Consider the following 14,119-nt stretch of genomic DNA (forward strand, 5'->3'; position numbering starts at 1 on the left):
ACATTCCTGAACTGATTCTTATTTGTACATCGTACGAGGAATGTATCTGATTATAGATGATGGAATCTTTCTAAATATAATCCCCTCTTTGTGTGTGCGAGAATTCATGAAGTACGATTGTATTATTGTTGGGTGTGATGTATATAAAATCAGCTTTATTCGTATCCGAGCGTTCGTTCAAGACACATCGTTACGTTCGAGACGCTAACCTGCTCGATATTAAAGATCGTGTACTAGGATAATAACTAGAATAATAATTTGAATTAATTTATCTGTTTCTCCCAGCGACGAAAGTACGCTCGTTCGCACAACAAAAAAGACCAGTAATTTTTACGTTAATAATTTTTACCGTACAAGACGAAAACAGTGTGAATAATTTGCGACATTCGTGCTTTCAGGGGAGGAAAGTTCATCACCGTCGGCGATAGAATTAGATTGCCAGACGATGTGACGATGGGGTACATCATCGAGTACCTCCTGAAAAAGCAACTCACCGTGGTGGAGCAGTTCCATTCGCATTTGGAGCTGATGAAGTTCCTGAACAGGGATACTTTCCACGAACAGGTAATTTCAATTCTCTGTTCTTTAATTTATATTTGGAGTAAGAAAGGATTTCACTATTTCTTTTGCGATGGGAGTTTATATTTTAACTTATTATTTGATAATTAAATTTGATTTTATGATGAGCCCTTTGATGAGTTAAATGGTGCTAAGATGCATTGCAGTGAATAAATGTATCAATAAGAGTAAAATCTTCTTTCTTTTATTTTATTATTAGTACGGTCAGTAAAAATCAAAAACTTCTAGACTTTTGTTATGAAATTAATCTGGCGTCATAATGGCCCAGCGTCTTTGTGCTGCTAAAATGCTTATAACCGCTGCGAGTTGTGCACAGAAAAAAATTTAGTATCAAATCAACAATTCATTGTTTCATATATAAATAAGAATATAAATCTTGGAAAAATTTATAACCTTAGACATAATTTGCTTACACGAAAAGAAAAATTTTCTTCATCTAAGCAAATTGTGTTTGTTTAAGATTATAAATTTTTCCAAGATTTTATATTCTTGCTTATATATGAAACAATAAATTGTTGATTTAATATTAATTTTTTTTCTGTATATGCATGCACGCGCACGTTCAGCAGCTAGTTGACTGTAAGAATTGACGAGCGTCACACACACAATTTGCACGACATCGTGAACATCTAAGCTCTAATTATGATGATCCGAATATTTTTCGGTCATTTTTGCAATTTTAGCTAGAGTTTTAAAAAGTTAACAGCTTTCGTGGAATATTAGTCTCTTAAAATCTAGCAAGTATGTAACAAGATATAGATGTTTAAAAACGTCTCGGGGTCATCATTTTGATTCAACCTCAATGAGAAGTAATTCAGTTGATAGCCGAATATTTGTTATAATTTGGATGTCTATAGCGCACATAAGAAATGATTTATTACTTGTGTAAAATAGAAGTAATTCATATTAATGCCTGCAACGTATTCTGAGCGTATAATGGTCGCGATAAATAATGGAAGCATGATGATAAATAATGGAACGATAATAAGATGATTTGAAGCTCATGATGAATCAGGCCACGCGTGCACCCGAGTGCACAGTCTGTTTCACGAAACACACTCGTCATTATTTAATCGTACAGTTTCCGTTTATTATTAGTTCGCAGGCTATTTTTAGTAGAAATAATTACATATGATCTATGTATGTCATTGAAAAGTAACTAAATCAGTTTGTATATGTATATTACATTCTCTTTCGTGTGGTATTACATCATATATTACTGTATGCTTGACGTGTACACGTAAGAGATATTAATAGCAAAAATTGGAAGGTTTAATTTTAAACATCGATAAAATTTTTCATTAAAATTGAATTATTTTATCATATTAGAATAAAAGTTTTGTTTTTAAAAATATATATATCTCAATATTAAAATTTATTTGACTTTAAACTCACGATTTTTTACGACAAAGAAACGAGCGTTTGTAAATTATTAGCTAAAATATTATAGTATATGCATTAAGATCGAGTTACGAGTGGCCAGCCAAATGCTGATACAAAAAGTGTTTTTGTTATATCACTCTGATATCAAATTTTATACGCACAGAAGAGAGCGATAAACTTATGCGGTGTATCAAAACGATATTGATATCGCTTTTGATATCGTATCAATATCTCAATGTTTGATATTTTATGCCGGGGAAAGTGGCGATTTTATCAAATCAAAGAATTATTTTTTGTATTTTTCAGGTCTCTTTTAGTTATTCCAAAGGTCCTAGAGACGAGTGGAATATCCTAAAAATTGACGGCTTCGATATGAAGGACGATCCAAAGAGGTAATATTGTCTTGAATTTTATTTTATTTTCTATCTCGAATACTTTTTCAATGTGAAAATATCCCATTTTTGACGTTCGACTGTCTGATTGTTTGACTCATAATTTGCATCAGTACTGACAGTTTATGCAAAAATGCATAAATTTAAATTGATTTAGCTTTGCGATGGAAAGTTCTGTTTGCATTATAATTTTATATTTCTTTTTGTACCTCTTTGCATATTCTTGTGACGCGATGCTACATCAAAGCTTCAATTACGTCTGCAATTATTAACTTCGCGTTGAGTGCTCGCATAGAGTGGGTCGGATAAGGAAACTCTCTTGGGGGAGAGATAACTAAATTGAAGTACTTTTACGGTTTTCACAGGAAAGTCTCACAATACCGCAAATAAACGTTGCGACATACAGTTTTTTTCTTAACTTTGCGTTTCTCAATTAAAAAAGATTGTATTATTATTGTGAATTATCCAATCATTTGCGACATATGTATTAATCAGGAAAGGATGTACAAACTGAAAAAAAATATTAAAGTACCAGCCTTAGTTGTACAATCATAATATAAATTAATTTTGATAAACATTGAGAAAAATTATGTTAATGCACACACATTGACATACAACACATAGAACAAATTTTATTTGGAATAATTCTGTATTCGCGAATGATGAATATCTTTTAAAATGCCTGAAACCATGTCTACTCCACTTGCAGAGAAATGGTTAAATAATTCGCTTTTCTCGTCGGTCCATTTTAAGTAATTTCATGTTTGCGCGCGCGAATAAATGATTGTTTTGTGAAATGATGATGCATCTCGAGTATAGACATCAGCAATTTACATGTACGTGCGCGAAATGCCTCACGACGTTTTCCGTGTAATTGACACCGGTGAAAGACGGAAGGGAGATGAATAATTACAAGGACGACATCGCGGCGTGCTCTCGTAAATTTTAATTGACTTTATAATAATTGCGACTTTTACAAGCTCATTTCTCTTCCCTCTGCCCTTCCTTATTTTTGCCATGTAAAAAAGAAGCTTATTTCCTGTTGATGCAAATTTTTCGCGCTGTGAATATTTGTCGGAATTTTTTACTTAGTGAGGAATAAACGAAGTTTTATCTGTATATATTTAAGATGAAAGACATTGAAGCAAGCCGCTATTAGTGATTCTTCTCAACGGTTTGCGTTATAATCGAGACAATAAATGCGGATATTGTCATATTTTTTTTTTGTGAATGACGTTTTATTAAAAGTTTATATTACGAATGTTCGTTATATTGATCAAATTGACTATATTTATATACAGCATTGTCATAGTTCGTTGGATTTACGTGAAGCATTTATTGTTAAAATTATATTAAAATGTATTATTCTTTCGTAAAGATATTCTTTCATAAAACACTTATACGTGTTATAAATATTTTTTAACTTTCTTGTATCTCATTGTCTGTCTTCGCATCGTCTTTAATATCATAACAAGAAAATCTGAATTTTTTTATTTTTATAAAATAAAAAATTGATATATGGAAAGATCATTGCACAATGTATTTATGCTACTAAATAGATATCAACATTAATTTTTTATTTATATTATATGTTTTCGATTTTGAATTGGTTTTGCATTCTCGTTAATATATCTACACATTGCTTTCTGTTTCAGATTTAAATCTATTCATTGTCACCTATTTCCACAAGTTCCTTATTGTCCACATAGGTGATGAAGCACAACGAATATGAAGAAAATCGAAAAGTTGAGTTTATTCTAATTTATATCAATTGCGGAGGAACATTAACGAATGGTAAGGAGCATACTATTAAATGAGTTAATAACAAGACATTTTATCAGGTGCGTGCAAAAATTCTATCCGTTTTTAATAGAATAAATAAAACGACTAAATATTTGAAAAGTTATTTATATTTAAGAATGTGTGTATGTGTATGTATGTATGTATGTATGTATGGTATGTATATATATATATATATATATATATATATATAAAACTCTTTCCATTTTACATATTGACTGATTAATTGTACTGTCAGTCGGAGGTAGATTTTTTGAAATTTAAATATTAAAAACGGATAGAATATCTTATATTCTGCTCGATATGTGACATGGGGATTCAAAACTAGTTAAATATATATCGCGCACCACATGTCAGATATAATAAATGTGATAAGATTATATTACTTGGCACGGTACGTTCATAATATTCGACACAATAGACACTGTCTATGGTTTTTCTTTATTAATAACGTATAATTATTGAACTAAATTAATATTGTAATAGACACTGGTAGCTAAAAAACAAGTAAGAGCAAATTCAGAGGACTACCTCTCTTTGTATAAACAAATTAGAAAGTTTCAGAGTACCAGTAGAGGTTAGATAAGTGAGCGATTTAAGCGACTTGAGCGAACTTTTAAGTATGAATACAACATGAATAATTTCGGCTTTATACGCATGCGAAGAGTAGTTAAAAAAAAGAGGTGGCTCTTCGCATCATGTTATTTCATCTATTTTCTGTTTATGGACGTAATATGGCAGTGCTTATTTCAATATTTGAGTTCAATGCTTATAACAGCGCTCGCAATGCATTTGCGCGTGTTCAAACGTTTGGGAGTCATATTTTTTACTTTTAGTTTATTTTCTTTAGGGCCGATCTTCACTTTTTTTTTTTTTTTTTTATATTATTTGTTTGTTATCTTAATTTTCTTTACATCATTGGAAAAACCTAAATAGAAAAAGTGGCTTAAACCAGTGATTGACCATAAAGTTAATCACTGGTAGTGTTTGATGTTCAGTTATATAAGACATTGGTCCACAAAATTTTTCTTACTGATTTGTTATTTCAATTTAGAAATTATAATCACTAGTGGATTATATATGAATAGATAAATTTTTTCAGTTGAGAATACTTGGATTACTTTTGCCGTTGACGCTTAAAATATATCAATATGGTCTTTTTGTCCATAACAGTTGGGGTATTAGAAATAAATTTCCCAAAAGACGTTGCCCTCATTTGTAGAAAAACAGTTTTGTCACTATACTTGTATTTTACAATATTATGATTTTATTTTCTTTAGTATCAATAATGATTCTCGATTTCTTGGCAATTTTAAAGTTTGAAATTCTTATTGCTTTTTCATATTGAGTTTCATCAATAACTAAGGGTTTATCATAATTATCAGAATAACATGTAGTTTTTTAATAATTAAATCGCGCGGAAAAACTTTAGACGGCATTAAATCCGTGCTAGCCGGAATAGTCAAACATATTTATTCATAAAATTTTTATTTGGAATTAATTTTACGTGAATACATAATTTTAATTCATTTTTATTATGTTATGACATAATAAAAATGGTTCCGAAAAACATCTACTGTTTTAATTGAGCTTCTCTAACTTGTTCTGGAAAATTCTTGTTCATTGAGATTATTATCAAATGGCAAGTAGCTTTAATGTCTTGTTTTATATAAATTATATCTCGAGTTATTTCAAGAGATATCAAGATTTAATTCTCAAATCTCAACTTAATTCTTAAATGTTTCACGTATCAAGAAGTATTTCTTAATCTGAAAAATCTCTTCGAAATGTATTTATAACTTTTGTTTTAAGAGGAATTATTTCTTAAAACTGCAAACATTTTTGAATAACATTAAGAAGATACCTATGGAGTTTCAAAAACTGACCCTTTTTGGTAAGAAGCTATGAAAAAATTAAAAATTAAAAACTAAGTACGGATAACGTATAATAAATAATGAAATTTACCCACAGGGTTGTTTCGCCGTTTCCCGATGCTCCTCTCGAGCCTCCGCCTCCTCTCAGATCCCGTCAATGCACAACACTCGCGAACGAGATATCAATTACGATCGCGCGCTAACTATCAAAACAACGTGCGACATTTTATTGACGGACTCAGGGTAACGAAAGGGACACACGATCATGCGTGGATATGATCTAGATCGATATTCCGTCGGAACATTTACTGTTTCCTTTTTAATATACTAGCACGCAATGCGCGCTAACATGCGCGCTTTCATGCTAGCTTTGCTTGAGTTCGGACGAGACATGTGAGTGTGAGTTTTACTTCTGAGAAGTCAATCGGAGTACAAGATTTTATTTCAGGGAATATAGTTTTAATTAGAGTTAGAGATTTTAATCAGAGTTCAGAGAAAGAAATTTTCAATTTACCTTCAGTTTTCTTTGATGGATTTTTCTAAAATCTCCTCTTTTCTTTCTTTTCTGATCGATGTAATTCCGTCGGACTATTTCATCGTCGTACATGAAAACTCGGAAATAACTGCGAACAAAGAGAATTTGTTCGATATCAATGATAACGAGCTGGTGCGCGATCCGTTGGTCGGACAGTTTTCGGTGATTTGCGCGAGTTGAATTAATCTTGACTTATATATGAGAAAGAGAATTAAACTCCTCTTTCTCTAAGGATCAGAGTGGAAGCAACATGTGAGAAGGAACCATGACTCAACTCATAGTTTTGATAAAACCTCATCTAGATCTGCATCTCCTGCTCTAGAAGCTCTAATGACATTTTTAGCTATTGGCACCAAGTCAATCAACATCTTTGAATAGACTGGCACATCAAGTTCATCCAGCTCCATATGTCCCATCTGAGGCATTCTTGAGTTTTAGTTTCATTAGGAATAGCATTGGAGTTGAAAGAAGCCAGAAAGTAATTGAACATCTGCATTCTGGTGTTTTATTGTTTGTCTGATGAAGAATGTCATCTAATCTGACAGAGAGAGAGAGAGAGCGAGCCAGGAATACTGCCTTGGGAGCATTGGGCTTATGGGGTAATACAGAAGTTATCATTGGAGCCATAACAGCTCTAGGAAGGGCAACTTCTGGGTAAATAGCAGTGGGGATCAACAATACTTCTATCTATTTCTTGAATGAACAATCTCACCACTGTGATGGGATTACATGCTACAATTTTGGGCAAAGTGATGGTTTTAGCATCCGAAGATCGATTGGCAGGATTCTTAGCAATATATTTCAAATATATGTATTTCATACATATTTTTATAGGAAATAATATTTATGTGCAAAATAATTATGTAAGAAATAATCTGTTGATTTATTTCTAAATGTATTGAAAGATTTAATTTACCTCGTGGTGTTGATATTAGTAATGTGTTTCCAATAAGTGTTATAATTTCAGAACTGAAATAAAACAGAAACGTATAATTAATAACGATTTGAAGCAAGTTGAATTCAGGCTTGTCCGTCAATATGGCCGTATTACAATAATAAGATTGTAATTATCTTTGACTGTTTCGATCACAATCGATATGAACCCATTGGAAGCTAAAAAGATACTGGCACCGAACGGCTTTAGTGGCGTTTTCATTCGTCTGACATACGCACACACACACACACACGCACGCACATCCATTTTGCTATTAACAAAAGCTGATGCGTGTCCACGTGCTGCATCCACAACAGGGCTCGAGAATCTTAGCAGTGTTTACTTGTTTTTCATCAATATCATTGAGTTTTTCAAGAAATCAGAGCTTTTGCACATTATCTTGTCTATTGCAGCACCTCTGGTCATAAAGACTATATATATAAATGACATCAACATGGAAATTTCTGTCATTAGTCATTCTAATCATTTGGCCATCAGTGATGGTGTCCTCCACTACTATCTTCATGGTAGGATATTTCTTGATGAAAAATCTTTTTTCGAAATTAATTTATTTATAACTTTTGTTCTAAGAGGAATTATTTCTTAAAACTTTGCACACACTTTCTGAATAACATTAAGAAGATACCTATGGAGTTTCAAAAACTGACCCCTTTTGGTAAGAAGCTATGAAAAAATTAAAAATTAAAAACTAAGTACGGGTAACGTATCATTTTTCATATTGAGTTTCATCAATAACTAAGGGTTCATCATAATTATCAGAATAACATGTAGTTTTTTAATAATTAAATCGCGCGGAAAAACTTTAGACGGCATTAAATCCGTGCTAGCCGGAATAGTCAAACAAATTTATTCATAAAATTTTTATTTGGAATTAATTTTACGTGGATACATAATTTTAATTCATTTTTATTATGTTATGACATAATAAAAATGGTTCCGAAAAACATCTACTGTTTTAATTGAGCTTCTCTAACTTGTTCTGAAAAATTCTTGTTCATTGAGATTATTATCAAATGGCAAGTAGCTTTAATGTCTTGTTTTATATAAATTATATCTCGAGTTATTTCAAGAGATATCAAGATTTAATTCTCAAATCTCAACTTAATTCTTAAATGTTTCACGTATCAAGAAGTATTTCTTAATCTGAAAAATCTCTTCGAAATGTATTTATAACTTTTGTTTTAAGAGGAATTACTTCTTAAAACTGCAAACATTTTTGAATAACATTAAGAAGATACCTATGGAGTTTCAAAAACTGACCCTTTTTGGTAAGAAGCTATGAAAAAATTAAAAATTAAAAACTAAGTATGGATAACGTATAATAAATAATGAAATTTACCCACAGGGTTGTTTCGCCGTTTCCCGATGCTCCTCTCGAGCCTCCGCCTCCTCTCAGATCCCGTCAATGCACAACACTCGCGAACGAGATATCAATTACGATCGCGCGCTAACTATCAAAACAACGTGCGACATTTTATTGACGGACTCAGGGTAACGAAAGGGACACACGATCATGCGTGGATATGATCTAGATCGATATTCCGTCGGAACATTTACTGTTTCCTTTTTAATATACTAGCACGCAATGCGCGCTAACGTGCGCGCTTTCATGCTAGCTTTGCTTGAGTTCGGACGAGACATGTGAGTGTGAGTTTTACTTCTGAGAAGTCAATCGGAGTACAAGATTTTATTTCAGGGGATATAGTTTTAATTAGAGTTAGAGATTTTAATTAGAGTTCAGTTTACCTTCAGTTTTCTTTGCTAGATTTGTCTAAAATCTTCCCCTCTTCTTCTTTTCTGATCGATGTAATTCCGTCGGACTATTTCATCATCGTACATGAAAACTCGGAAATAACTGCGAACAAAGAGAATTTGTTCGATATCAATGATAACGATCTGGTACGCGATCCGTTGGTCGGACAGTTTTCGGTGATTTGCGCGAGTTGAATTAATCTTGACTTATATATGAGAAAGAGAATTAAACTCTTCTTTCTCTAAGGATCAGAGTGGAAGCAACATGTGAGAAGGAACCATGACTCAACTCATAGTTCTGATAAAACCTCATCTAGATCTGCATCTCCTGCTCTAGAAGCTCTAATGACATTTTTAGCTATTGGCAGTCAATCAACATCTTTGAATTGACTGGCACATCAAGTTCATCCAGCTCCATATGCCATCTGAGGCATTCTTGAGTTTTAGTTTCATTAGGAATAGCATTGGAGTTGAAAGAAGCCAGAAAATAATTGAACATCTGCATTCTAGTGTTTTATTGTTTGTCTGATGAAGAATGTCATCTAATCTGACAGAGAGAGAGAGAACCAGGAATACTGCCTTGGCAGCATTGTGCCTATGGGGTAATGCAGAAGTTATTGGAGCCATAACAGCTCTAGGAAGGGCAACTTCTGGGTAAATAGCAGTGGGGATCAACAATACTTCTATCTATTTCTTGAATGAACAATCTCACCACTGTGATGGGATTACATGCTACAATTTTGGGCAAAGTGATGGTTTTAGTATCCGAAGATCGATTGGCAGGATTCTTAGCAATATATTTCAAATATATGTATTTCATACATATTTTTATAGGAAATAATATTTATGTGCAAAATAATTATGTAAGAAATAATCTGTTGATTTATTTCTAAATGTATTGAAAGATTTAATTTACCCTGTTGATATTAATAATGTGTTTCCAATAAGTGTTATAATTTCAGAACTGAAATAAAACAGAAACGTATAATTAATAACGATTTGAAGCAAGTTGAATTCAGGCTTGTCCGTCAATATGATCGTATTACAATAATAAGATTGTAATTATCTTTGACTGTTTCGATCACAATCGATATGAACCCATTGGAAGCTAAAAAGATACTGGCACCGAACGGCTTTAGTGGTGGCGTTTTCATTCGTCTGACATACGCACACACACACGCACGCACATCCATTTTGCTATTAACAAAAGCTGATGCGTGTCCACGTGCTGCATCCACAGGGCTCGAGAATCTTAGCAGTATTTACTTGTTTTTCATCAATATCATTGAGTTTTTCAAGAAATCAGAGCTTTTGCACATTATCTTGTCTATTGCAGCACCTCTGGTCATAAAGACTATACATATGAATGACATCAACATGGAAATTTCTGTCATTAGTCATTCTAATCATTTGACCATCAGTGATGGTGCCTTCCACTACTATCTTCATGGTAGGATATTTCTTGATGAAAAATCTTTTTTCGAAATTAATTTATTTATAACTTTTGTTCTAAGAATTATTTCTTAAAACTTTGCATATATCTTTTGGATAACATTAAAAAAAATACCTGTAATGTTTTTAAAACTGACTCCTTTGAAAGGAAGTTACGAAAAAATTGAAAATTAAAAACTAAGTACGGGTAACGTATAATAAATAATTGAACTCACCTACAGGGTTGTTTCGCCGTTTCCCGATGCTCTTCTGGAGCCTCCGATTCCTCTCAGATCCCGTCAATGCACAACACTCGCGAATGAGATATCAATTACGATCGCGCGCTAACTATCAAAACAATGTGCGACACTTTATTGACGGACTCAGGGTAACGAAAGGGACACACGATCACGCGAGGATATGATCTAGATCGATATTCCGTCGGAACATTTACTGTTTCCTTTTTAATATATTAGCACGTAACGCGCGCTAATTTTTTCACGTATTTTTTTACGTCAAAGAGCTTCGGCGATCAAACACGCGTCAGAAATTATACGCGAAATGCGCAAGAGCGACGAAAGCACCGGTATCTAAGTTTCTGATATTCGTCACCGGATAGCTTTCTCGCTTCTTCTTCCGAACACGCACATAGAGCGTTTTTAAATATATTCTCTACCTCTAAGTTTACACGCACGTCCTTATCGTCTGGGAGTTCGAGAGTTAAAGGGGAAGCAACAATAGAAAGAGAGTAGGAACTTAACGCAAGGGGGTGGTAGCAAAATTTGGTAATGGTTACCAAATCCTTTCTCAATATACTATGGTCATGAATATATTTTTCTTTACAGCAAGAAAAAGATTTTATAGCAGGAATCAAATAAAAGGAACTAAATTTTTTAGTTGGCGTAATTAAATATTTGGTTGATCCTATTTTAACCAAATTGTTTGGTTAAGTCTACCAAATTTTAATTAATACAACAAAATTTTTTTTTTAGTGTATAATATTAAAAAATGTAAAATTTTATATTTTGTATTACCTGCAGATTATTGGGATGTATGTATCTCGTCAATTATTCTCATTTACGCCATTCTTTCCGTATTCATAAAATTGTCAGCACAGTAATCCTTTGTAGCTGTCCTAGCATTATGTATGTACCAAGTAGTTTCTGCTATGAATATTCTAAGTTCTCTTGGTTAAAAAAATTTTGAGCAGGACTTCACTTTAGTAAAACGGTTTTCTGATTTTTCCTAACACTTAGTAGTGTTACGAAAAATATTCTATTCACATCGAGTAATGAAGCAAAGCATTCTTTTTTGTTAATAAATGGATTTTAGTATTTACCTCTACCTATTTTGGTTTGAATACGTTAATGTACAGTTGACTAACTATCCAATGTTTATATATTCCTTGTTTACTTTCTTGTAAATGTTTTAATAAATTTAATTGCTAGAAATGACGAAAATTTTATTAAAACATTTACATGCTAAAAATAAAAATAAACATTTGAGCAGGATTTCACTTTAGTGAAACGGTTTTCTGATTTTTCCTAATACTTAGTAGTGTTACGAAAAATATTCTAATTACATCGAGTAATAAAGCAAAGCATTCATTTAAAATTAACCGATCGTGTCTTGTGCTTTTCCGTTCTTTTGCAGTAAGAACTATAATGTGTTTATTAATTGTGGGGCACGGGTATGGTCGGGCTCGGTCTATGGTTACGCGATCGGTTAGAGGGATCTCTGCGAAGTATAGAAATGTTAGGTTGCGACGAGGAAGGGAATGAATATGACCTTTTGTGTGGATAACCGTTACGAGTGTCTCGTTGGAGCAATTAATCTTTTCAGATATGAAAACATAGCATGCTCGAGACAATTATCCCAATCTTTTTCGTTAGCGATATAATGTTTTACGCAACGTTTATAATTTTTATAATTTTTTAGACTACCTTGCCTAAGGTGTCTGCGATATAAATTTTTCGCCCAATCTTTTCTGTGAGCGATGCTTGATTCTCTATTTTTTGTTGATTCGTGAAATCTAATTTCTTTTTCTCTAATGGGTATATTATCCCAAATTATATTTGCTTTTTTAATCGTTTATCAATTTTCTCTTGTTCTAAATGACATCTTGCTGGATTAGAGTGCATTTTTATGTCTCAATCTATCACCATATTGAATGCGACACTAAACTTCCTTGAATAAGATGTAATGTTTATAATTGCATTCACTTTCTCAATTTATTTGACGTAACAAAAAGATTGAGAAATTATTTGAGCGAATATATAATATATTTAAAAATAAATAACTCGTCCCACGGTTACTTTGCCGTTTCCTGATGCCTTTCCTAGGTCTCCTCCTATTGTACTTGCAAAACATTCGCGAATATTACATTAAATCGCACCCGTGGACCGAACATTATCAGCCTGTGTCGTCTTGGTGGATTGGAGTGCATTTCCACGTCTCAATCTATTACCATATTTTGAATGCGACACTAAACTTGCTCGAATAAGATGCAATGTTGATAATTGCATTCACTTTCTCCATATATTTTACAGAACAAAAAGAATAAGAAATTATTTGAGCGAATATATAATATATATTTATAAATATAAAATTGTTATGAAAGATGGTAGAATCGCGATAGAGGGATCTAAATATCTCTCGGCGATTCTGCTCAAAAACAAAATGATAAATAGTCCAAATAACTCGGTTGTTTTGCCGTTTCCCGATGCCTTTCCCAGGCCTCTTCCTCTTGTACTCGCGGAATATTCGCGAATAATACACTAAAATCGCACCCGTGAACCGAAAATTATCAGTTTATGACATCTTGCTAGATTGAAGTGTATTTCTACGTCTCAATCTATTACCATATTTTGAATGCGACACTAAACTTGCTCGAATAAGATGTAATAATTACATTCACCTTATCCATATATTTCATGGAATAAAAAGAATAAGAAATTATTTGAGCTAATATATAATATATATTTATAAATAACTCATCCCACGGTTGCTTTGCCGTTTCCCGATGCCTTTCCCAGGCCTCTTCCTCTTGTATTCGTGGAACATTCGCGAATAATACACTAAAATCGCATCCGTGGACCGAAAATTATCAGTTTGTGTCGTGTTGCTGAATTAGGGTGCATTTCCACGCCTCAATCTATCACCATATTTTGAATATGATGACACTAAACTTACTCGAATAAGATGCAATGTTGATAATTGCATTTACTTTCTCTATATATTTCACGGAACAAAAAGAATAAGAAATTATTTGAGCGAATATATAATAATATATATTTAAAATTAAATAACTTGTCCCACGGTTGTTTTGCCGTTTCCCGATGCCTTTCCTAGGTCTCCTCCTGTTGTACTTGCGAAACATTTGCGAATAATACACTAAAATCGCACCTGTGGACCGAAA

The 14,119-nt window shown here is 32.8% G+C and overlaps 1 protein-coding gene across 3 annotated transcripts in view; it reads left to right on the plus strand.

Annotated features, from left to right (window-relative positions):
- LOC105201656 (fringe glycosyltransferase) overlaps positions 1-12,970 on the plus strand; it is a 116,207-nt gene extending 103,237 nt beyond the window's left edge. For all 3 annotated transcript variants that reach the window (XM_039451445.1, XM_039451446.1, XM_011169756.3), the window contains 3 exons: positions 399-564; positions 2,269-2,354; positions 4,010-12,970. In XM_039451445.1, coding sequence (XP_039307379.1) covers positions 399-564; positions 2,269-2,354; positions 4,010-4,067 — 310 coding nt within the window. In that variant the 3' untranslated portion in view covers positions 4,068-12,970. The remainder of the gene's footprint in view (positions 1-398; positions 565-2,268; positions 2,355-4,009) is intronic.
- Positions 12,971-14,119: the final 1,149 nt, after the last annotated feature.

Source organism: Solenopsis invicta, chromosome 7, assembly GCF_016802725.1.
Source record: "Solenopsis invicta isolate M01_SB chromosome 7, UNIL_Sinv_3.0, whole genome shotgun sequence".
NCBI lineage: Eukaryota > Metazoa > Arthropoda > Insecta > Hymenoptera > Formicidae > Solenopsis > Solenopsis invicta.